This window comes from Lactuca saligna, chromosome 1, assembly GCF_052625555.1.
Source record: "Lactuca saligna cultivar CGN05327 chromosome 1, ASM5262555v1, whole genome shotgun sequence".
NCBI classification, from domain to species: domain Eukaryota; kingdom Viridiplantae; phylum Streptophyta; class Magnoliopsida; order Asterales; family Asteraceae; genus Lactuca; species Lactuca saligna.
In genome coordinates this window covers 50,557,119-50,584,152 of record NC_136417.1, presented here as the reverse complement: position 1 = coordinate 50,584,152, position 27,034 = coordinate 50,557,119, and the positions used below count along the sequence as shown (strand labels likewise).

The window sequence follows — 27,034 nt, the reverse complement described above, 5'->3', positions numbered from 1 at the left end:
CCTGCAACAAAATCATTTTTTGGCCCGTCTACCACCTCCAACCCACAACAACAAGCCTATATAAGCACACCTCAAGCCCAATAGACACCATTGATCAATCCATCAGCGCATAATGTGGCCCAACAGCCCACTACTATTCCGCAAGTGTTTCACACAAATGGAATCGTCGTTGTTGAAGTCTCTGGTAATGGAGGAGTAGCTAACGCTAACGTTGAAACTGAGCGGCAAGGAATACACCGTCATAATGTGCACCGACGACTCCGTTGGTGAACTAAAACAACGCAAATGCCAACTGACCAACGTACTCCCCAAACGTTAAAAACTCCTGTAACTTAAAATTGTATCTGAACTCGCAAATGATTCAACCCTTCTCTCCGGTCTACCTATCAAATCTTCTCTCAAAATGACAATGATCGGTACTGTTAAAGATCATATAATCGTGGATCAAGCTGATGCTCCAAAGATTGTTGCTGATTTTGAAATCGGAGACATTAAAGACAAAGAGGTCAACAAGCAGAAACTAACACCCCGCTCCCAAGTTCAACTTAAGGAGATAAAAGATAGGAAATGGGTGGAAATGAGAGTAAAGGAAGAGAGATTGATGCTCCTGAGTTTCATTATTAAAGGAAGGAAGTGGAAGGAAATGGAAGGATCACTTTCCCTCCTAACTTTCCTTCTGATTTGGGAGGATTTGAAAAGAAAGAATAAAATGTTTAACTTTGCTTCCATTTCTCTCCAACTCGGGAGCACAAAAGACAAATTTGTTTTCCTTTCTTTTCTCTTCTTTTCTCTTCTTTTCTCTCCTTACTTTCCTTTCTCTTCTCTTCTTTATTTGCTTCTAACTCAGAGCGGGGTGTAAGGCGACGTGTTGATCAATACAAGATTGAATTCCAAAATCCAAACCCGCTTGAGCTCATGAGCCCTTATCTTCTTGAGTTCTTATCATTCGTTTATGCAGAGTATGACAGCATCATATAGTCTTCAACAAGCATGAAATGGGTTGAATTGAAAATGGGACGGCTGGGAGTACCGTTTTGATGAAATCGTATAATTTTCCCCTGGGCTATACCTTTCATTAATACATAGATAATAACACGTTAACATTCGAGAGGTTCCTAAAAATTCCGGAATTTAGGAAAGTTGTAGAGGCCAAAGAGGAAACACACACACACACACAAAAAGTCAAATCATAGAGGATAAAAGTAATGAGTGTTATTTTGTAGAATAGGTGGTGGAGAATCATGCAAGTGACATGAGAAAGTGGAGGATTTGAGTAAAGGCTAGCAAAATGGAAAGGCTGAAGAAGGTTATTGTTTTTGGATGAGAAACATACATACAAGCCATTCGATGAAATGCCTGAGGCAATTAAGGTATTCTCATTCCATCTTACTTTACCTGAATTATGAGTTGATTATATGGAATACTTGAACATCTAATCTATTTTCTTTAGGCTTGCTTAACAGGATCACCATTTTGAACTTATGAGACACAAGCTGACTTTGCTTTACCAATCAGTTATTGGCAAATGAATGTGGTATCCAACTATCCATCGTAACCATAAAAACTTCAAACTAAATTTGCCCCTATTTTGAAGTATAGCATTCAATGTGACCCCTTTAATAAAGTTTATTTCTTGGAATGTTTTGAATCATGTTTTTGCAAAAATTGCAGATTTTAGAGGCATTGCTTCCAAAGGGTATAATAGTCCCTTCATCTTTTGAGACTTTGGGCCATATCAATTATCATCCACTTTAACTTGAGGGATCAACGTCTTCCATAGAAGAATCTTACAGCAAAAATTGTTTTGGACATATCAATTATCATCCACTTTAACTTGAGGGATCAACGTCTTCCATAGAAGAATCTTACAGCAAAAATTGTTTTGGACAAAAACAAGCCAAAAACACAAACAGTTGTCAACATGATTGATTCTATCTATAATGACTTTAGAACCATGCCACTAGAATTTTTGGCTGGAAATCATTCTCTTGGGACAAGATTAGTATAAATTGGACTTCATTTTCATGTTCATTTGAAAACATTATAAGTTTTCTTTCTGAAAACTGATCAATAAACAATTGAATCGTTAAATTTAACCACTCAACTTTAAAATTTTTAAATGACTATTTTACCTTTGGAATGAAACTTGGAAAAGCAATATACCATAGAGATCAATTTTACAAATTTATCTTATCTTTTAATCAAAGGTTATAACTTTAGTGTAAATATACAAGATGATCCCTGTTTTTTTTTTTACTCAAAGGTTATAACTTAATGAACTAACAGATAATTAAAATCATAGTTGAATTACATACATTGTCAAACTAATTAAAATCATAGTTGAATTACATACATTGTCAAACTGGAGGAGTTTGATTGATTGAGAATTGAGATCAGGTGATGGGGTTTTAAATATTTCATGAATTTTTTATTATTATAAATTGTTAACCAAGTAATGTACCCAAGTTTATAACCTAGTCCCTATTCTAATAATTGAATAGGTTTAATTTCAAGTTTATAACCTAGTCCCTATTCTAATAATTGAATAGGTTTAATTTCATATTGACAAGTATCATACTATTAGAATTCCTCATTAATATCATATGTACCTATCATGCCACTTATCAACTTATTAATATCAATTTTAAATTTCTCACTCTAATTACATTAAATTAATAATTGATTCTCAATTTTTGAATTTAAAATTTAAAATTTTCACTTTAACTATATTAAATTAATAACATTAGATTAAAAAATAAAATAAAATTAATACAGATTATAAGGTGATATACCTTCATTCATTTATTTAAATCAATGATTATAGTTTTATATAACTAAAAAAATATGTCTTCAGTAATAACTTATTTACAATAATTGATAATTTTGAGTTTTTAATATAAAAATTTAAATAATTTTATAACCGTAGTTCTCACGGGTTATAAACTCCTATATAATATACATGACTTTCATACTATATATCACAACCCCAAATCTAAGGTTGTTACTACTTACCAATAGCTTACATCATAAGAGTCTATGATCATGCCTTCATAAATGGAAAACCTTAACAAACGAACTGTTACTAAGTAATAAATCAAAAATATTACACTGAAAGTCTACTTAAACAGAATCTTATACGTACTATACACATACTACATGGTAAAACATACAGAAATCCCATTAAGGTCTCCAACAACTTCTCCATATCCTTTGAATTTTAAGCCATGATACCTCCTGAGACACATGTTAAGTTAAGTTCATTGCTAGGAAGTTCACAGTTTTCTATCTATAGAAAATATTTCATCAAACAATAGTAATATGAGCATCTCAAAAACCGTGGTTATATTATTGATTACATACAACCTACTTTAAGCATGTACTATCTCAAATAACATTTTTCTCGTAGATAATATTAATGAACTTGTTATAAACAATAACCATGCTTAAACATAGACTGGTATCACATAATTAACTACTGGACTCGACACATAACTTATCCTGGCTACAATTGAAAGATGTATTCATTAATATTTTTAAATTGACTATGTTAATAAGACTTTATTTGCTAAAATGCATATTTGATTTAACATATACCTTAACTGAAGTTGATGAATGACAAAAAAAAAGGCAAGTAATTGTTGATAATACAAAGTTGAGATGTATGCCAGTTAGTCTCACAAATATATTGTTACGATTACTTTAATTTAATTAAGAAATATATTGAAGCATTGTATTGTTTTGGATGACATGCCGAAAACATTTTCTATTTGGTTGATACCACATGCACATAACAAACTATTATCTTGAAAAATAGCTTCAAGTAATTTAACGAATTATTATACCTTGGTTTCTCCTAGTGTTACGAAGAGGCCTTACCCATCTGTCCTTCCTCTTTGTGATCTGATGACTATACCTTGTATGAAGATTGTTCCCGATAGCAATCCCAATAACCAACCCACTTCCAACTCCACTGAATACGATGATCCAATCAATTGTTTCGGTTGGGAAGAGAGATTCAGACACACTGCTTGTTGGTGGAAGTCTTGACACATTTGGATGATCCTGACATTCCTTGGATAAAGGTCGTCCACACAATCGGGGATTCCCGATGTAGGAGTTGTTATCAAATGTATCAAACTGTTTTCCTTGTGGTATGCGCCCCTGTAGACGGTTGAATGACACATTGAAGATGGAAAGGAAACCGAGTTGCACCAACTGTTGAGGAATTTCCCCAGATAGGTGGTTTCGAGAGAGATCCAAAGCTTCAAGATTCTTTAGGTGCCCCAAAGATGGCAGGACACGTCCAGTAAAATGATTGTTGGAAAGATTGAGTGATTGAAGGCCTCGAAGATGTTGGAGTGATTGTGGGATTTCTCCTTCAAAATGGTTACAAGAGAGATCAATGGACATATCTATGGTTAAAATTAGATCGTAGTCTATTCTGACACCTTTGTGTGTTAATGTCATTGAGTATGCCCAATCTAATTTGACATGTTTGGAGGATATATTTGTTTCCATAACAGATGATATGCCAAGATTTCCAGAGCTCATGGCATGCCATGTTTGAAAGTAATTTTGGTCCAACTGACCACTGAAACGGTTGTTAGAGAGGTCTATGATCCGCAGCATAGGGAACCGTGAGGAAGCAGCAGTGGAACCGTCAATTGGACCATGTAGTTTGTTGGACCGCAAAACCAGAACTTGCAGCCTGGGAAGAGTTCCCAACCAAGAAGGAAAGACATCATGAAAAGAGTTATCTTCAAGAGAGAGAAACTCTAAGTGTGTACAATTCATCAGTGATCTTGGCAGTTGACCGATGAATCTATTTTCGCTCAAATCAAGGTGGTTCAACAGGCTTCCGGACATAAAAGCATTCATCATTTTTCCATGGAAGTTGTTTCGTTTCAGATACAAAGCAATCAACGAATTGCTTAAGATACCTAAACATGAAGGAAGTGTTCCACTCATGTTGTTAAATGACAAATCTAACAGTTGAAGATATTTCAATTCACATATCGATGCTGGTATTTCTCCTGTGAGGTTATTATGTGAGACAGAATACATAACTGTGGTTTTTGGTGGAATTGGTAGTTGTCCTCGTAACTGATTATCATTGATAAAAATTACTTCTAAATTTGTCCATGGAAGAAAATGAGGATGCTGATCAAAGCCAGTGATGGAGTTGTGTGCAAGTTCAAGAAACTCTAATGTTTCCCGGCTGTTGTTCCAGATCCACACCGGTACCAGCCCATCAATTTTGTTGCGGTCAAGAAGTAAGGTATCCATTTTATTTTGGAAGCGCAAAAAGGCAGGAAATTCCTTCAAGTTGCATGATGATAGTCCTAACTTATGCAATTCTGGTAAAGTGGTATTGGTGTAGTTGTTGGTGACTACTAATGATATCATGTTATAACCTAAGGCTAATGCTTGGAGTTTGTTGAGTCCTAGGAACATGTCGAGTTCTACCCTACCACTGAAATTGTTTCCACCTAGGTTAAGATACTCAAGATTTTTGAAGTTGGAAAATGTGTTTGGAATTGGTCCTTGCAATTGATTCATCTGAAGATTTAAAAATGTTAGTTGGGTGAGGTTGAACAACCAGGATGGTATACCACCGGTAAGAGAATTTCTTGGCATTCCTACCTCACTAAGTTTGGTTAGGTTGGATAGAAAGAGTGGGATTTCTCCATTTATGTTCATATCAGACAGATAGAGTTCACTAAGTTTAGTCAGCTTTCCTAGCCAATTGGGAAAGCGTCCTTTCTCAAATCTGTTACCATTAAGTTCCAAAAGATCGAGCTTCAAAAGACTTGCCAATGAAGGAACTGAGCCTGTGAAGTGATTTTCACCAAGACCCAAGTAAGTGAGTTGCGTCATGTTAGAGAGTGAACGAGGTATACGCCCCGAGAAAGAGCATCCGGTAAGGGACAAGACAGTCAGATGGTTAAGGTGGCTTAGGGATTCTGGTACAATCCCAATGAAACCTGTGAAATCTAGTATCACTTCTTCAAGTAAGCTGATGTTATGAAATATAGGAAAGGAACCTGTGAGGTCGGTATTGTCTGCCAAATTAACAACTTGCAACTTTGGCAGCTCAAGTATGGTTGCAGGGAATTCATTCCTAACCGAACAATCTCTTAGTTTGATTGATCTCAAAGAAGAAAAGTTGGCCAAGAAATGAGGTACAGAGGAGCTTATGTCGACCCCGGAAAGATGGAGTTCTTCAAGTCCTGTTAAGTTTTGCACCAGGTCCTTGAGGCTAGGACTGTGAAGCTTTAGTGAATTCCCTGACAGGTCTAAAGAAGACAACTGAATCAACTGCGAGATTTCATTCGGGATTTGGCCACTAAACCAAGAATAAGAGAGATCGAGGCTTCTTAATTGCTTTAGGCGAGCAATCTCAGAAGGGATTTCAGATTCACCCAAGTCATTCATGGAAAGGTTGAGTCTCTGAAGATGAACAAGGCTGAAGAGGGTGCTGCTGGAGTTGATATGCCCACAAAGAGACCTCTCGCTCAAGTCAAGACCAATCACATGATGACCATAGTACTGATCATGGTCATGGCTGCATGCCACCCCCTCCCACGAACAACAATCAAAACTATTGTTCCATGAATGGAGCATTTGAGAACCATGAGCAGCACAAGACGCATCATGTTGATGAATTATGGTTTGCTTAAACTGAAACAAGGCTGAGCATTCTTTTTTATGGTTTAATGATGAATCAGTGCGTGTCACTGTCACCAACACATATAGAAGGGAGATGGTGTGCAAGAACTTGAAGTGATTCTTGAATGTAGCCATGAAAAATGGGTTTTATTTTGTAATTGTTGATGGTCGAGATGCAATTCTCATTATATATAAGCTAATAGCTAGGCCATTAGTAAGTTTAACAGTGTCGGTTAATGTGAACATTAAAAGATATAGCTGAAAAAGAAACTAATCGATCAATAGGAAAAAGACTGAGATTTAAAAAATAAAAAATAGACTAACTACAGTAATTAGTAAAAACACTTTAACCGTTCATATGTTTTATTCTTCGATATATTTTTTAAAAATCACTAACTCATCGTCTTTGATGGTAATTTCAATTATTTGTTATGAAAATGAGTGGATTTGGGGTATAATTTATCGGTAAGGGGTGAAACGTGTCCAATAAAAAAAATCAGTTTAAATGAAATTTGTCAAACAAATGTAGTCGCTAGGAAATTGTTTGAAGTGCATTTTGATTCTAGTATAATTAGTATCATAACCTTTTTAATGTAGAACCAATAGATTATTATTTGAATAATATAATTTGATGATCATATTTGATATATTAATTAATAAAAACTTTAAAATAAAGGACAAAAAAGATTGACGGTCATTATGATCCATTTCGACTATAGTACAGGAAATTTGTTACTCAACTGGTGCAACCCATCGATATTTAAGTTTTTTCATAAACATTTATTAATAAAAGTATTATCATCAAAGATCTAAGAAGATATTTAATGTTTTTAGAAAAGACGTAATTTAACTTTTTTATTTACTCATTAACATTTGATATGATGATATGTGTAAGTCTATGCTATTATATTGAGCAAATTTCTTCCAAAAGTCAAAATTTTAGTTCTCTTAAGACATTGTAAGAAGTTCAATGAATTTTTTAGAGATTTGGAATTGGCTATAGTTCGTGAAACCTGGGAGGCTGGGATAGTTGAGTTTCCACCATTGTATGGCTCAAAGGACGAGTTGCCAGAAAGTCTGTCAAACTTGGGTCTCTCTTTGGTCTTGACCATTTAATTTTGTTGTTATTTATTTTTATTTTTCACATATTTATTTTATTAATGTCACCTTTATCTTTTATTCTTGTAATTTCTGCAAATTATTTTTAGATCATATTTGACTAATTGACTAAGTGATGTTTGGTTGTCAATTAGGAAACAGTTTAAAATAAGAGCAAAATAGTTATTTTACAAAACATTGCTTTTATTTATTTATTTATTTATTCCACTTGAAGGATGAAAAGTGCTGCAAAACTTTATTTTAGGGACTGAAAAAACGTAATATTTCTTTTCGGGCCAAATCCGCAACTTTTTAAAAAAAACACAGTAGTGGAAACGGTAAAACAACCTAAAATAGTAAAATATATTATAAAAATTCACATGTGAACGACAACAATAGACAATCATGGAGGTAAACGATCAAGCTAACTTTTTTGATAGTGCGTCTCTTATCTTCTTAGATACTTTTTAAAATTACAAATTGATGTATTAATTAATTGGTTCATCTGTTTTTTTGTTTGATATATTTTAAAATAACAAATCAAGGTTTTTAATAGTTCATGTGAATTTTCTTTTTAAATGCAATTAACTCATAAATATTTGTATTGGTCAAGTATAATTGGTGACAATGTTAATTTGTTGACATGAAAATCAGTCGATTTGAATCGTATATTATTGATCATGGATGCAACATATAAAAAAAAAGCTATGAAGAAAAGGATAAATGGTGTGGCTGTGTGTTATGGGAAGCGGGCAACAGAGTGGGGTCCGACGTTGAGGGTTGTGCTCGTTGGGAATTCCGCACCCCCAATAGCGATGGCTGCAAAACCAAACCCTGGGAAGAATAAAACAACGATTCCAATCTCTCTTCTTTTCTCTTCATGTGAGAGTGTATCTTTTCTCTCTTTTGCCTTCCCCTCTTTTCTCTTGTAAATTGTGCAAAATGCACTTGTACATTGCTCTTGAAATGGAAAGGTATAGCATAGTTTAAAAGAAATAATGAAACATTAAGAGGGAAATTATGCGACACGACACTAGGGATGGGCTTTTTAACCGAAAAATCAAACCAAACCAAGAACCGGTTGGAACCGAGTAGTCGTATTCTGTTCGGTTTTCAGTTCTTAGTTTACGGCTTATTCAGTTTTCGGTTTTTTTGGTTCTAGATTGAATAACACATTAAGGTTGAGAAGGTGAAAAGATACTAACCGACTCTCTCCCAAAGTCAACTTCTATTCAACACAATCAAAGATACTAACCGACTCAAACCAAACTAGTATTTAAGCTAACCTAACCCGACTTACAAGGAAAATAACCAAATTGACCCCTCACTAATCTTTTGTTATATTTATGGTACTTCTACTTATTTCTCTTAGAGCTAATAAGAAATGTAACAACTAACCAACATCAAGATATTATCCAAATCAAATAGCAATCTTTACTTCACCTAAAAATCTGTGTCACAAAACCATCAAACACAATGGCTTATCAAAAATGCCATAGTAACAAAAGATTTTATCTTATATTTAGAAAAACTCATAATGTTGTAATATGAAGAAAAAGTGAAAGTTAGATGCCATAATTGTGTATATATTTTTAATAACATAACAAAAATTAAAAATGAAGATACTATCATTAAAAATTAGCAACGTGCTTATGTTTTTTTTACCTATAATAGCATCGTACTTTCATTTATATCAATTACAACTCTGTGCTTTCATGAATGTCAAGTATATTGGTATTTTATGTTATAACCCAACAGTGGTGGTGTCTGAAGTTGTAGTACAAAATGAATCATGTGTAGAAAAATAATAGATAAAAGAACACACTCCAACACATGTAAGCTCAAACCAATCCTTAAAAAAACGAAAATTCAAAAAAAAAAAAAAATAGAACAACAATATATAAACACGTGAAACAAAAAAAGCTAGCTAGAAGCTAGCAGGTAAAAAGATGATGGGATTGGCGATTGTAGGCAAACATTCGGTGCAATCCTATATTTACAATTCCTAGAACAAAACCAATTAAAAAACAAATCCTGAATACAATCTAATATACAATCTTTCTGAAATTCAGAATTTTTAAAAATAATTGTGTTTCTATATGTCCAAACGACCCAAATTGAGAGCCCAACACACAAAGTAATAACATTCAAAAACAAAGCTTGTCAAACAAAAATTGATACTAACAATTTATTTCTATGTAATATAAATGGGATCCCATGATTTGTTGTTCTCGATTACATGTCGTAGCACAATATGTAAAAAATTGGTTGAAAATAGAATAATTAAATAGAAGAAAGAAATTAGCACCGCTAATTTTCTTTTAATATTTATTCCATAAGTGAAAACATGACATGTTGGTGAATTGTTTCACTAATTGTATTTAAGTGTAATGTATTGACTTGCTGATCAAAATAAATCTTGATAAACATTAAACAAGTAAGGAAGGTGTGGAGTATACACATATTTAAGTTTATTCAAGATTAAAACTAAGGGAAAAATGATATCGAAACCGAAAATGATTCCAAAATGGAATTGATATCGGAACCAAAAAATGATTTCGGAAGGAATTGATATCGGAACCAAAAATGATTTCGGAATGGAATTAATATCGGAACTGAAAGAATTTCGAAATCGAATTGATATTGAAACTGAAATGATTTCGGAATAGAATTAATATTGGAACCGAAGATGATTTCGGAAGTGTGACTGGTTTCGTAATAGAAATGGCTTCCAATGAGCTCCGAAGAATCGGAACTCGTTGGAATAGTACTGTTCACTTCTGATGAATTGGAACTCACTAGAACAGTATTGTTCACTTCTGATGGAATGGAACGCACTGGAACAGCTCATATCAGAACGCGTCGGAACAAGCTTACATCAGAACGCATGCAACTTAGTGTTTGATCCTTCGGTTTGGTGTTTTACATGTCGGTTAATCTATTCTCCAATGGTTAAAACAAACGTTTTATGTCAGGTTTAACGGTTGGTGACAGTTTTTGGGCACCCTTCGGTTATGCTTGTATCCAATAGTTAAATGCTCAGTTTTTGTCTTAGTTATGATGGTTGTAATGTTCTTGTGACGGTTATAGACATGAGACATATTTAACCAAGTTTTGGTCAATCATCGGTACAGACGAAAAACATATCCTCTCATTCTATTTTCTTGCTCTCAAACTTCTAAGTATTATCCAATTGAGGATTTGGGAGTACCAATCAAATACGTCGATTTGAAAGTGTAAAACATGATTCTTAGAATTTACAAGTACTTTTAACCCCAAATCTCTAACAAAAATAAAAGTATATTATTGATCATGGAAAGTGGCGATTCTGTGAAGGATATGCCAAGCAAGTTTGACAAATCAAATAAGTTTGAAGAACAAATTTTTTGTAGATGGCTAAAGAAGATGCATTTTCTCCTTACTACTCTGAAAGTGGTGTATGTCTTGAGTACACCTATGCCAAAGTTTAGTGAAGATGAAACCTTAGAAGCAACAAGAAGAAGTTTAAAGCGGGAAAATTATGACTTCATCTGTCGTGGTCATATTCTCAATGGTATGTCTGATTCTTTGTTTGATATCTATAAGAATATTAAAAATGCAAAAGAATTGTGGGATTCTCTTAGATCCAAGTACATGACTGAAGATGATTCAAGTAAGAAGTTTCTTGTTAGTAACTTTATGGGTTACAAGAAGTCTGACTCCATACCTATTATGCAATAATTCCATGAAATGTTAAGGATCTTAGGACAATTTGCTCAACACAATCTGAAAATAGATGAAGCCAATTTTGTGGATGTGAACATTGACAAACTTCCCCATTCCTAGAAAGATTTTAAACATAATATGAAACATAACAAAAGATGAATTAACTTTTACTCAACTTGGAAGCCATTTACGGATTAAAGAGTCATTAAGGACTCAAAAACTTGATAACAATACTGAAGGCAAGAATCAAGTTGGTTCCTCTTCTGGGAACATGGTTGAAGGAGAAAGTTCAAAGAATCATAAGAAGTCTAATGAAAAAGGAAGTTTAAAGGAAATGATGAAAAGTCTTCTAACAAAAAGGAAAAAGTAGTTTGTTGGAATTGTAAGAAACCGGGTCACTTCAAGAAAGATTTTCGTCTTCATAAAGTGAATAAGGATTATGTTGGACCGAGTGGATCCAATGATCTAGAAAAGCAACAAGGTCAGAATTCGGATTTGATGCAGAAAGTTAATTGTGTGCAAAATTATATTTCTGTGATTTTTAAAGAATTTTATGTGTAGTATGATGATGTTTCATGGTGGGTTGATTCGTAAGCAACAAACCATATTTGTAAAGATCTCTGTTGGTTCAAGAATTTCAACCAATTAAAGATGGATCTGTAGTGAAAATGGGAAATGTTGCTACTGAACCAATCAAGGGTTTAGGATCTATTTTGCTTTACTTTACTTCTGGAAAATGTTTGTTTTTGAATAATGTTTTATATGTTTTAGGGATTCGAAAGAATCTCGTGTCTGAAATTGCCTTGAATAATTGTGGTTACAAACAAATATTAGAAAGTGAAAAATATATCTTGTCAAGACATGCTTCTTTTTTGGGTTTCGAATATGTGTGTAATGGAATAATTATGCTTAATATTAATTATCCTAGTTACGATAATTTGGTTTTCATGTCTAGCAATAATTTTAATAAATTTGATTTATGGCATGCTAGACTACAACACATTCATTACAAGAGATTAAAAGCCATGTCAAAAATGAGTTTAATTCCTACTTTTGATATAAATAATGAAAAGTGTAAAACATGCATGTTAACTAAAATCACAAGACAATAATTCAAAGATGTTGTTAGGGAAAGAAAGTTGTTGGAACTTATACATAGTGATTTATATGATTTCCATGCAACACCTTCCCTTGGAATCAAAAAGTATGTTGTTACTTTTATTGATGATGCATCTAGATATTGTTATGTCTATTTGCTATATTCAAAAGATAAAGCTCTTGATAGATTTAATATTTATAAACAAGAGGTTTAACTTCATAAAAATGAATTAATAAAAGGTTTATCTACTGATAGAGGTAGTGAGTATTATGATCTGATTTATTTTGAATCAAATGGAATAATACATCAAACCATGACTCCTTATACACCACAACAAAATGGTGTAGATGAAAGGAAAAATAGGACTATGAAAGAAATGGTTAACTCCATGTTGTCCTATTCAAGTTTAAGTGAAGGTTTCTGAGGTGAGGTTATATTAACTGCATGTTGTATTTTGAATAGAACTCCAAAAAAAAGGGGTAAGAATACTCCTTATGAACATTGGTGTAAAAAGGTACCAAATTTGATTTTATAAGATTTTGGGTTTATAAAGCAGTTGTAAGGCTCATTGGAAAACATTGGGTGAAAGAGGTATAGATTGTATCTTTATTGGATATGTTGAGCATTCCAAAGCTTATAGATTTTATGTTTTGGAATCTAGTGACTCTATGTCTGTGAACTTTGTTATACAGTCAAGAAATGATATCTTTGATGAAGAAAGATTCACACCTATACCTAGACTAAGGGACATGATTCAAAAATCTTTCAACAAGAATACAATTCAATTTAAAGATGTTTTTGGTCGTATAATTTTTGTGCCTCAACTTAGAAAGAGTACTAGAGCTAGGAAAGATAAATCTTTTGAATCTGATTTTCAACTTTATTTAGTTGAAGGAACAAGGGATGAGACTGTGTCTCAACATCATGATTATTTAATATTGAGGACGATCCAAATACTTTCAGTGAAGCTATGGCTTCTAGGCCTCCCGTATCCTCTCCCACAGCGGAGTCACCACTGTCATCCTCATGCAGATATTCCTGATCGGTTACCCGTCTCTCCTAGATACCAAAACCAAGCCATTCCTTTGAAATCAGAAGGGCTGGAAGCAATATCTTCCATGCATTTTTTCATGGAATTTTCTATTCCGTGGATTTGGAAATGGTCCCCACATGTGGATTATACTCCCTCCAAATTTCCTTCTCTACAAAGGTCATATTTTACCAAATTCTGGCCTAAAATGCTTCATAAAAATCCAGAAACAAAAATTCTTAATGCACAGGAAACAATTGATCATATCAATCAGTAAATTAAGAAATACCAAGACCAGAAAAAATTCTCGGAAATAGCCTCCTCGACAGAAGCAGCCCCCTCAACTTCTCAAAAGGTCAATCTAACTAAAGAAGAAATAATCAAGTCATTCAGGTTTTACTGTTCTGAATTAAAAGAAAACCTTAAAAGGTTTACAAAACATGAAAATGCAAAAGATGAAGGTTCAAGTGAAGATATTTCAGATAATATGTCAGTTGATAACCACAGCCAAACACAGTTTTTAGCGGGAGAATCCCAACCAGATGATGAAGGAATTCCAGAAGAAGACCTCCCCATTGATTGCATGATTGAGATGATTGAGGAATCAATCACTCAAAGAAAGAATCTTTCCAAGACAAAAAGGACAGCACCACAATAGACTTAAGGTGACAGGTGGATGGACCAAAATAAAAGAGGATGATATTCTTCAAAAATTATTGAAGACAAAGAATAATATTCGTCAGATATTATTAAAGCAAGGGAATCAAACAAAGAGTCATTTCTACTTTTCTAAAAGCTGTTTGCCAATGCTAAATGTAATAATTTAGGTTTTGTTTGTTTTCTGTGACCTCCTGATCTATTTAAGTAGCCTCTCTCTTATGTTTGAGATAGGCCTGGAGCCATTTCTATGTTTCTCTCTTGTAATCTACTCTTGTAAAAAATCCTTCTGCAATAAATAGTTTTAAATAAATTTGGAGTATCAAAGTTCTACTACAAGACAATTCTTGGATTCACATTTCTGGTTAGTCTACTTCCTTATACTTTATTTTATTTGTAAGCCTAATGCAAGGCTAATTCGTTAATATCACATAGTATCCTCATGGAAGCAGTATTATGATCAGCAAATCATAATCAGATATGAGTGAAAAAAAAAAGAGTCCGGAGAAAAAGGCAAAGTCGTGTTTTAGCCCTGTTTTTATAACCACAGTGTTATTTTAGGGCGTTTTACTCATTGACTCGCCTAGCCCGCTTGACTCTTCTAAATATTTTAAAATTTTCTTATTTTCTTTGGTCTAAATATTTTACTCATATCGTTATGGTCCTGAATCATATTAGTAGAATTTTTATTTCTTCTTTCTCTTAACATATAGACCCAAAAATGTTACCTTTGTTTGAATTATTATTATTATTATTATTATTATACCATTGTAAGTAACTTTTGTATTGATTACGATTATCCATACTTCTTTCTTTTTATTATGTTCACTTTGGTTTACGTCAAAGTCCATTGTTTGTTTACTTTAGGTTTATAATCTTGTTAATTAACTTGGATTCTACTGTGTTCTGTTTCGATGTTATTTTCTCTTGTTATTATTGGTAGATTGCAGTTGATCAATTGAACAAATGAGTTTTGCAAACTTACTTTTCATTCCGTAACAAAAAATAAAAATTTCCTTTCTTTTGTTGGGAATGTTTATTTCTTGAGCCGTTTGGGAGTTTCATGAAGTTTAAGCAGCGTTTCAGAAATCGGTCTTAGGTTGATTAATCGGTTGACAGCCTTAATCTGATTAATCGGTTTTGGTTAATATCGGCCAAATACTTATTTTCTTAGGATTTATTGATTGTTGGATATTTTTATTAATAATTTATAGACCCCGATTAATCTTTGTCTATACTGATTAATCCCTTAATACCAATCAACTGCCAAATGTTGTTTACCTCGGGTTTCAAGTGGATTATTAGAGTTGATGATGGTGGCGGAAGCAAACCCGAACTACCTTACATCTCTCTCTCTCTCTCTCTCTCTCTCTCTCTCTCTCTCTCTCTCTCTCTCTCAAGCTTGTAGGGAATTGATTTCAAAAGAATTAGTAGAGAGCTACATGGAAGAAAAGAATTTTTTGTGGAAAGATCAGCAACTAACAGATTTGTCAAAGGAGTGGATGGTTGCATTGCAGAAGAAAGGTGAGGTGAAACTATGTGAAAGGGAGGTGGTGTATGGGGTCCATTCATATAGAGTAATAATACTAATAAATTAATAAACAGTTAGGCTAAGCAGAGTGGCACTCATTATGGAACTCGCTAGGCTCGCCAACCATGCTAGAATACCGCCCCTAGCTCTCGCTATGGGGGGTCGCTACCGGAGACATGCCAACAGGCGAGAACGCCAGAGAAAGCCTCGCCTTGGACGATTTTCATTAGGTGGAGTGTGTTTGACTAAATTACTTCCTTCTTGACTCAATTTAATTGTTGAATCACGATGTGAAACTCAAAAATGGAAAATGAAGAGTCTCGCTGCAATTGCAATCAGTTGTTCTAGAAGGAAGAAGACACGAAAATTTGAATTGGATAGAAATGGACCTCCAAAAATCTCAGACTTACACATCACACCCCCATCTTAATCCCTCTCTCAAACCAAGTTTCTGAAATTACTAAAAGAGCCCTGCACTTAAATATTTATTATTTGTGGTTTTAAAAAATAAAATTTGTTTAATACTTGTGAACAAAAATAAAGTGATTTTATTTAATTAGAAAAAAAAAATCAAAAAATAAAATAAAATAAAGTGTTAGAAATGTTATCACTCCCTAACAAATGCTAATATTAGGTGTTAAATGGTAAAAAATGTTGTGACACTTAAAAAATCTAACGTAACAAGATGTTAGAAGTGTTATCATTCCTCTTTAACCTTAATAGATAATAAACCAATTTAGGAGAGACCGAATACTTCTTGGAAATTAGAGTTGGGCCCAGGCAAATTAGTTATTCTACAAAACGTTCATCTTTTTTTGTTAAAGCGTATTCCATTGAGGGATGTAAGGCACTACGAAACTTTATTTTAGGAATTAAAAACATAAAGTCATTTTGGGGGTCAAAATTCATAACTTTTATAAAAGCAAAGGAATGGAAACTGTAAAATATACAAATACAAATAAATGCCAGTGGAAGACTTCAAAGTCTTTACACAACTTCTTTGATGATGCGCCTGCTTTCTTCGTAAATACTAGTATTAAAAATCACAAATTAACGTATTAAATGGTTCATCACTTTTTTCCTTAGATATATTTCAAGATCATAAATCAATATATTTAATGGAGTAATTAATGGTTCATCGAATTTCTTTTCTAATGCTGTAATGCAATTCAAATCATAAATCATTGTATTAGGTAAGTGTAATTGGTGACAATCTTAATTGTTTGATATGAACATAAGTCAATTATAATTATAACGTGGGAGGTATGAGAGGGAAGAAGATGGTGAACAGATCGAATTCATTAGAATACTGTCAAAGTACAACAAATTTGTAAGGGTGTGTTTGGTTATTGTTTGAAAAAATTAGAATTTGGGCTAAAGGATTTAACTTTTTGCCATCAATGGAATCGTAACCCTAAATGAGCTTTAAACGTGACCTCAAATTAATTGCTCTCAGTCGTCCATGAAGTTGTAACCCTAAATCAGCTTTTGCTCATACTACGATTCAATCATGTCTTAAAAATCAGAAATACTATCATTCATGGACAGGCCGAGAGAGATGGAAAGGTTCATGGGGATGAAATTAATGGCGAATTACAGAAGTATTTCAACTCAAATGACGATGAACCCTTACAGTCCTTGAATGGGGGAGCCATTGAGTCCAGTCTTGTAAAGAGCAAAAAACTTTTACTTGGAAGAGGTTCCTGAAAATTCGGGAATTTAGCAAAGTTGTCAAGGTCAAAGTGGAAAGACAAAAAAAAAAAAAAATTAAAAAAAAAAAAAAGGAACCAAGTCAAATCAGAGAGCATAAAAGTAATGAGTGTTATTTGTTGGTGTTAATCCAAACTTAGTCGAACTCAAGTGATCATCTTTAAGGGTATTTTAGTCCTTATAAAGTTTGAATAAGTAAAGGCCATGTAGGCACGTTTGTTTAGCAGATCTCTTAGAATAGTTTAGATAGGGTTAGTTAGTTAGCTCCTTATTTTGTTGCTTTTGACTAGGTAGACGTGTTTTGATTCCTCTATATATATTGTATGCTATTGTATTGAATGAGAAGATGCAAGAGTTTAGAAAGATGTAACCCTACTGTGTAGTTTTGTTCCAACATTATTTAGTAGAAGAGTTATGCAAAATGGAAAGGTTGAAGAAGGTTATTGATTTTGGATGAGAAACATGCATACAAGCCATTCGATGAAATGCCTGAGGCAATTAAGGTATTCCCATTCTATCTTACTTTACCTGATTCTTGAGTTGATTATATGTACTTGAACAATGTATTATCTTCAGTCATGCTTAATATGATCACCATTTGAACTTGTCAGATGCAAGCTGACATTGTTTTACCAGTTATTGGTAAATGATTCTGGTATCCAAGTATCCATTCTAACCATTAAAAATTCCAACTAAATTTACTTTTTTTACCCTTCCTCTTTCTCCTATTCTGCAATATAGCTTTCAATGTGACACCCTTAATAAAGTTCATATCTTGGAATGTTTTGAATTATGTTTATGCAAAAATTGCAGATTTTAGAGGCTTTGCTTCCAAAGGGTATATATAATAGTCCCTTCATCTTTTGAGAAGACTTTGGGCCATATCATCCACTAAACAAGATTGATTCTATCTATAATGACTTTAGAACCATGCCACTAGAAGTTTTGGCTGGAAATCATTCTCTTGTTAGAAGATTAGTAGAAGTTTTCTTTCTGAACGCTGATCACAGTTTTGGTCCATGAGATTAGCACTTTCTAGGGTTTTGGTCCCAGAATGTTTATTTTGCAATTTCAGTCCTTATTGCAAGGTTTTGTATTGGTTTTGATCCCTTGATCGTTAAATTTAACAACTCAAACAGTTAAATTCATTTTAAATGACTATTTTACCCTTGGACCAAAACTTGGAATCAAGTTGATCATTACATGTATCTCATAGATTTTTAGTTGGTGTTGGGATCTCTCATGCTAGCTTCTTTTCGGTTTCTTCTTTTATACTTCTCCTGCTGGCTTTTTATATTTTTTATAAAATATTCTGTAATGCACTTTATAGAATAAACAAATCATGATTCCAAGGGTTTGTTTAGATACGGATTTATGAATTCAGTGCCAATGCAAGAAATTTGTCTCCAATCGAGATCACTTCTGTAGGCACAATACTCATATTTTAAAACCTAACTTTATAGCCAAAATAAATTGTGATTTTGCTGACCTAACCCTTCCTTTGAAAAATGTTACATTTTTTATTTATTTGTGCCAAAAAGTATTGAGGGTATAATAATCAATTAATAAAAATACAAATTTAAAATGATTATAAAATATTTAAAAGTGTTAAAGATAAGGATTTGGGCAATTATGATATTTTGAAAGCTTATGAACAATATTTATGATATTTAGAAATTAGGTTAGGTAAATACGATATTTCGATGTTTAATAATAGCATATAGGATATTATCCCGTTTACTTGTCTAAAGTATCAACCAAGCAAAAAATGAAATCACATAAACCTATCGCGTAGAGTCTTTGATAGTTGTACTGAATCAACTTGTTTTGACAAACTATACGGGGACCAAACGTATAATTTAGTCTAAAATATATAAATTTAAATACAAACTACCGCTAGTGGAAGACTTCGACATCTTTCTCTATCTATTAAATATTTAAATGTAGCAAAATTGACGATCACAAACGTGTCACACGAACTTCTTTGATTGTATGTCTGTTTACTCGTTAGATACTTTTTAAAATCTCAATTCACGAAGCAAGGTATTGAATGGTTATGTTTGTTTCGTTCACATATATATTTTAAAATAACAAATCAAGATTTTTACTGCCTCATCAACTTTCTTTTTAAATGCAATTCCGATCATAAATCGTTTTATTGGTTAAGCATAAATGCATAATTGGTGCAATCTTAATTGTTTTATACGAGAATAAGTTAATTTGAATACTAATTTATTGATAATGAAGATAAAAAAAGCGCCACAAACATTTATTTGGGAGAATGAAAACATAAACGTCCTTTTCGGGGTCGAATCCATACTTTTCCTAAAACAGGGTGAAGCAAACGGTAAAATAACCTAAATTATATTAAGGGGTTGTTTGGTTGGTTGGAATACCTATGAAATTTTAGGAAATTTGAATCTAATTCCACCGGTTTCGTAGGTTTGGTTGTATGGGTGAGCATTTGGACCCAACCGATACCGAAACCAGTTTGGGAGGAATGTAAAGACTCTAGACAGACAACATTCATTACGTGTGGTGCAATTCAATGAAGTGTATGGTACATTCATTGCATTGGGCCAGTACAACATTCATTATATGTGGTACAATTCGAGAACAAACTAATCGAATACTTGGAACTGTTTAAAAAAACGGAATCGAAAAATTGACAATCCAAGAATTGATAAAACAGGTATCGATCCAGGTTTAAGGACAGGTTCAGGTCCAGTCTGGATGCTCATCCCTATATGGTTTTAAGATAAACTTTCTATTCGGGATCATTCTATCAAGAGTATAAAGAAATTAATTAAGATACATTTTATTATAAACCAAAACTATCTTTGGAGCAAATTGTAAGAGCTTTTTGATTATCTTCAGGAGGTCGGGAGTTGGACAGTTTTTCTTTTTATTTGACAACCAGCTAGAAATACTTGGACCCAACCAATCTACCCTACATAACCCGGCCCAAATCCATCCCAACTTGTGCTTATTTATAGCTTTTGACCAAATTTTATTTTTTATTACAATTCGGTCCTTTTATTTACTTTGCCAAAAACATTTTCTTATTATAATGCCCAAGTTTTAATTTTTGTTATAATTTTTTTTTTTTTTTTTTTTTTTTTTTTTTTTTTTCAAAATTTTCCCAAATTATTTACAAACTTTATATTCATATGTTCTTTTATTTTTTACAACTTCGTTTTCATATTTTTGAATCTTTTTACACCTTCCTTTACATCTTATTTTTACAGCCTTTGTTTTTTTACAAAAATATTTTTCACAGAATTTTTACAAAGCTTTCACATATTTTTAGTTGTAAACATTTAGTAAACCATGGTAAACGAGTGGCTGGTCTAACGGCTTGAGTGATTTTTATTTGGTTTTACTTGAGGAGTTCGGGGTGGTGTGGGTCGACTCCTCCTTACTTTTATGACATTTTCAGTTTCCTTGATTTATCTTTATCCACCTCCACCTCCACTTCCTGCTACTTCCCCTTAAATGCCTTTAAATCAACTTATGGACACCTCCACATCTCTTTACCCTTTTCGACTTCTCACCATCTTCTTTATCCCACACAGCCACACTTTGCTTACAAATCAAGCGTCAATGCAACACTAGCTACCACCAGCTCTCAGAAATCTGTATAGAGTCAGAAGAAGTGACGACAGAAGAATAGGACAAGTATATAGAGTATAATAATGTGGATGTAGAGACGCTGGAACCTAAATCCAAGTTATTGTACCATGAGGATTTGGTGATAAGACTAAGATGTTCACCGTTATGCAGGATGAAGTTCTGGTCACCGCCCACCACGTATTCGATGAAATGCCTAGGTCGCTTCTTATGTAATGTTTTCATTGTTCTACCTGTACTTTATGTATGATTCAACAACAAATTTTCGCATTGCTGCTCTATATATTTGTTATCTCAAATCAATAATTGTTCCTTCTTTTAGTTTATATAGAATTGGTTATGTTAATAGTGATTGAAAACATGATAAGTTACAGAAAATATCTGCACTTGAACCCACTACTTCAGGTCATTGGATGAAGACGCATCAGGTGATTCTTAATGTTACCTTATTATATATATAAAAACTGGCGATATGTTTTATAACAAAAACAAGTAGCACCATTCATTGAATATGAAGATTTGGAGACTGGAGTGCATAATTCACTATTCATAGACTGCATGGTTATTCTCATGGGTGGAACCTCTTTATGGCTTCAGTGTATTTAGTACTAATATCCTTCTCTTCATTCCCTTTCTTTTCCTTAATTTTAAAACTCGAGAACAGGATTTTTAGCTGTTAAGTCAACTGAAAGGGTTTGAAATCATGAAAGAAAATGGATGAAAACATATTCGTGTGGCTGAATTTCTGGATTGAGGTTTAAAAGGTATTTGTGCAGTTCAAGTGAAATCAATTGAAATAGTCCGAGTAATAACATTGATTTATTGTTAAAAGAATTATTACATTTTATACAAACAATGAATTTCACTTATTTAATTCAAAAACATACAATATACATGAATTTTATTTGAAAGTATATAATATACATGAATTTCATACTATCACAACCCCAGATCTAAGGTTGAGGTTGAGGTTGTAAATACTTAACAATAGCTTACATAAGAGTCTATGATCATGCCATCATGCATAAACGATAAACTTAAACAATGGAACTGTATGATACATCATAATCTTATAGTGAAAGTCTACTCCAAGAAATCTAATTCATACAAGCACAAACTTAAACGTAATATACACTTACTATACATGGTATAACAAATTGAAATCCCTTGAAGGTCTTCAACAACTTCTCCATACCCTTCGAACTTTAAGCTATGACGCCTCCTGACTAACTATAGAAAATGCTTCATCCACAGTAAAATGTCGTCTCAGAAACTATATCATAACATCTCAAAAAGTAACATTCTTGTCATAGATATTATGATGAACTTATTATAAATAAATACCATGTTTAAAACATAAACCGACATCACATAACTAATGGACTCGACACGTAACTTATCCAAGCTTAAATAAAAAGATTTATTCTCTATTATTTTTAAGTTAAATATGTTAATAAGACTTTCTTTGCTAAAATGCATAATCGACTTGACATATAAGTTAATTGAATCTTTTGACAAATGAGCCAGATTACAAAAAAAGTCAAGTAATTGTTGATAATACAATAAAGTTAAAATGTATGACAGTTAATCTCTAAAAGATATTGTTAGGATTACTTTAATTTAAAAATATAAGTTTAAAAACATATATAGAAGCATTATACTTTTCTGGATGACATACAAAAACATTTTCCATTTGGTTGAGACTACATACACATAAACAAATTATTATCTTGAAAAATTGCTGCGAGAATCAATATTGTACCTTAGTTTCTCCTCGTGTTACGAAGTGGCCTTACCCATCTGTCCTTCCTCTTTGTGAACCGATAACTATACCTTTCATATAGAAAGTTTCCAATAACAACCCCAACAACCAGACCGCTTCCAACTCCACAGAATACAAAGATCCAATCAATTCTTTCACTCGGGAAGAGAGACTCGGACACATTGCTTGTTGGTTGAACTCCTGGAACCTTTAAATCTTGACCTTCCTTGGATAAAGGTCGTCCATACAGTCGGGGATTCCCTATGTAAGAGCTGTTATCGAATGTATCAAACTGTTTTCCTTGTGGGATACGCCCCTGAAGATGGTTGAATGACACATTGAAGATGGAAAGGAAGCCGAGTTGCACCAACTTTTGAGGAATTTCCCCGGATAGTTCGTTTCGAGAGAGATCCAAAGCTTCAAGATTTGTTAGGTTCCCTAAAGATGGCAAGATACGTCCAGTAAAATGATTGTTGGAAAGATTGAGCGATTGAAGCCCTTGAAGATGTTGGAGTGATGCTGGGATTTCTCCTTCAAAATGGTTACAAGAGAGATCAATGGACATAACTATGGTTAAAATCTGATCGTACTCTGTTCTGACACCTTTGTGTGTTAATGTCACGGTGTAAGGCCAATGTGTATTGACATTTTTAGAGGATATATTTGATTCCATAACAGATGAAACACCAAGATGGTTGGAGCTCATGGCATGCCATGTTTGGAAGTGGTTTTGGTGCAACTGACCACTGAAATTGTTGTTAGAGAGGTCTATGATCCGCAACTTAGGGAACTGTGAGGAACCTTGAATTGAACCATAAAATTTGTTGGACCGCAGAACCAAAACCTGAAGGTTGGATAGAGTTCCCAGCCAAGAAGGAAAGACGTCATGAAAAGAGTTATCTCCAAGAGAAAGAAACTCTAAATTGGTACAATGTCTCAATGATCTTGGCAGCTGACTCGTAAATCTATTTTCACTCAAATCAAGGTTTTCCAGCAAGCTTCCAGGCATAAAACCATTCATCATTTTGCCTTGGAAATTATTTCGTCTCAGATCTAAATATACTAACGAATTGCTTAAGATGCCCAAACATGAAGGAAGTGTTCCGCTCATGTTGTTAAAAGATAAATCTAAGTATTGAAGAGATTTCAATTCACATATCGATGGTGGTATTTCTCCTGTCAGATTATTATGTGAGACTAGATAATCAACTGTGGATTGTGGTGGAATTGGTAGTTGTCCTCGTAGCTGATTGTTGGCAATAAAAAATACTTCTAAAATTCTCCATGGGAGAAAATGAGGTTGCTGATCAAAGCCAGTGATGGAGTTGTGTGAAAGGTTAATCAGCTCTAATGTTTCCCGGCTGTTGTTCCAGATCCACACCGGTACCAGCCCATCAATTTTGTTGACGTCAAGAAGTAGGAATCTCAATTTATTTTGGAAGTGCAAAAAGGCAGGAAATTCCTTCAAGTTGCATGATGATAGTCCTAACTTATGCAATTCTGGTAAAGTGGTATTGGTGTAGTTGTTGGTGGTTACTAATGATATCCTGTTATAACCTAAGCCTAATGTTTGAAGTTTGTTGAGTCCTAGGAACATGTCGAGCTCTACCCTACCACTGAAATTGTTTGACCCTAGGTGAAGATACTCAAGACTTTTGAGGCTGGAAAATGTGTTTGGAATTGGTCCTTGCAATTGATTCATCAGAAGATTTAAATATGTTAGTTGGGTGAGGTTGAACAACCAGGATGGTATACCACCGGTAAGAGAATTTCTTGGCATTCCTACCTCACTAAGTTTGGTTAGGTTGGATAGAAAGAGTGGGATTTCGCCGTTTATGTTCATATCAGACAGATCAAGCTCACTTAGTTTAGTCAGCTTTCCAAGCCAATTGGGAAAGTGTCCTTTCTCGAATTTGTTTCCATCAAGTACCAAACCATCGAGATTCAAAAGACTTACCAAGGAAGGAACTGAACCTGTGAAGTGATTTTCACCAAGACCCAAGTAAGTGAGTTGCGTCATGTTAGAGAGTGAACGTGGAATGCGCCCCGAGAAATAGCAATCATTAAGGGACAAGACAGTCAGATGGTTAAGGTGGCTTAGGGATTCTGGTACAATCCCAATGAAATCTGTGAAATCTAGTATCACTTCTTCAAGTAAGCTGATGTTACGAAATATAGGAAGAGAACCAGTGAGGTCGGTATTGAATGCCAAATCAAGAACTTTTAACTCTGGTAGCTCTAGTATGGCTGCAGGGAATTTATTCTTAAGAGAACAATCTCGTAGCTTGAGTGACTTCAAAGAAGAAAAGTTGGCCAAGAAATGAGGTACAGAAGAACTAATGTCAACCCCTGAGAGATGAAGTTCTTTGAGTCCTGTTAAGTATTGCACCAGGTTCTTGAGGCTAGGACTGTGAAGCTTTAGTGAATTCCCTGACAGGTCTAAAGAAGACAAATGAATCAACTGCGAGATTTCATTCGGGATTTGGCCACTAAACCAAGAATAAGAGAGATCGAGGCTTCTTAATTGCTTTAGACGACCAATCTCAGATGGGATTTGAGAATCACCAAAGTCGTTCCCAGAAAGGTTGAGTCTCTGAAGATGAACAAGGCTGAAGAGGGTGCTGCTGGAGTTGATATGCCCACAAAGAGACCTCTCGCTCAAGTCAAGACCCATCACATGATGACCAAAGTACTGATCATGGTCATGGCTGCATGCCACCCCCTCCCATGAACAACAATCAAAACTATTGTTCCAAGAATGAAACACTTGAGATCCATGAGCACCACAAGCAACATCATCTTGATGAATTATGCTCTGCTTAAACTGAAACAAGGCTGAGCATTCTTCATCATGGCTTAATGATGATCCAGTCACATTCTTCACTGTCACCAACACATATAGGAAGGAGATGGTTTGCAAGAACTTGAAGTGATTCATGTATGGAGCCATGAAAAATGGGTTTTATTTTGTAATTGTTTATGGTCGACATGCAATTCTCATTATATATAAGATAATAGCTAGGCCATTAGTAAGTTTAACAGTGTCGGTTAATGGGAACATTAAAAGATATAGGTGAAAAAGAAACTAATCGATCAATAGGAAAAACACTGTGATTTAAAAAATAAAAAATAAACTAACTACAGTAATTAGTAAAAACACTTTAACCGTTCATATGTTTTATTCTTCGGTATATTTTTAAAAAATCACTAACTCATCGTCTTTGATGGTAATTTCAATTATTTGTTATGAAAATGAGTGGATTTGGGGTATAATTTATCGGTAAGGGGTGAAACGTGTCCAATAAAAAAAAATCAGTTTAAATGAAATTTGTCAAACAAATGTAGTCGCTAGGAAATTGTTTGAAGTGCATTTAGATTCTAGTATAATTAGTATCATAACCTTTTTAATGTAGAACCAATAGATTATTATTTGAATAATATAATTTGATGATCATATTTGATATATTAATTAATAAAAACTTTAAAATAAAGGACATAAAAGATTGACGGTCATTATGATCCATTTCGACTATAGTACAGGAAATTTGTTACTCAACTGGTGCAACCCATCGATATTTAAGTTTTTTCATAAACATTTATTAATAAAAGTATTATCATCCAAGATCTAAGAAGATATTTAATGTTTTTAGAAAAGACGTAATTTAACTTTTTTATTTACTCATTAACATTTGATATGATGATATGTGTAAGTCTATGCTATAATATTGAGCAAATTTCTTCCAAAAGTCAAAATTTTAGTTCTCTTAAGACATTGTAAGAAGTTCAATGAATTTTTTAGAGATTTGGAATTGGCTATAGTTCGTGAAACCTGGGAGGCTGGGATAGTTGAGTTTCCACCATTGTATGGCTCAAAGGACGAGTTGCCAGAAAGTCTGTCAAACTTGGGTCTCTCTTTGGTCTTGACCATTTAATTTTGTTGTTATTTATTTTTATTTTTCACATATTTATTTTATTAATGTCACCTTTATCTTTTATTCTTGTAATTTCTGCAAATTATTTTTAGATCATATTTGACTAATTGACTAAGTGATGTTTGGTTGTCAATTAGGAAACAGTTTAAAATAAGAGCAAAATAGTTATTTTACAAAGCATTGCTTTTATTTATTTATTTATTTATTCCAC

General features: G+C 33.5%; 2 protein-coding genes across 3 annotated transcripts; both read right to left on the bottom strand.

The window, feature by feature from the left end:
• Positions 1-3,159: 3,159 nt before the first annotated feature.
• Positions 3,160-6,701, bottom strand: LOC144998149 (receptor-like protein 7). The gene is made up of 2 exons (XM_078957968.1): positions 3,843-6,701; positions 3,160-3,234 (listed from the first exon to the last, which is right to left on the bottom strand). The coding sequence occupies exons 1-2, from the start codon at positions 6,622-6,624 to the stop codon at positions 3,218-3,220; spliced, it is 2,799 nt and encodes a 932-aa protein (XP_078814094.1). The 5' UTR covers positions 6,625-6,701; the 3' UTR covers positions 3,160-3,217.
• A 15,441-nt stretch (positions 6,702-22,142) lies between these two features.
• Positions 22,143-25,851, bottom strand: LOC144998134 (receptor-like protein 7). 2 transcript variants are annotated; one of them, XM_078957957.1, is made up of 2 exons: positions 22,892-25,851; positions 22,143-22,371 (listed from the first exon to the last, which is right to left on the bottom strand). In XM_078957957.1, the coding sequence occupies exon 1, from the start codon at positions 25,839-25,841 to the stop codon at positions 22,893-22,895; it is 2,949 nt and encodes a 982-aa protein (XP_078814083.1). In that variant the 5' UTR covers positions 25,842-25,851; the 3' UTR covers positions 22,143-22,371; position 22,892. The 2 variants fall into 2 exon arrangements, with proteins under 2 accessions (XP_078814083.1, XP_078814077.1); XM_078957951.1 differs by having other exon boundaries at positions 22,143-22,351.
• Positions 25,852-27,034: the final 1,183 nt, after the last annotated feature.

Bases quoted from the DNA above. Each gene is read 5' to 3' on its own strand.
- LOC144998149 (XM_078957968.1), bottom strand. From the start codon at position 6,624: ATGCTCCATTCATGGAACAATAGTTTTGATTGTTGTTCGTGGGAGGGG.
- LOC144998134 (XM_078957957.1), bottom strand. From the start codon at position 25,841: ATGGCTCCATACATGAATCACTTCAAGTTCTTGCAAACCATCTCCTTC.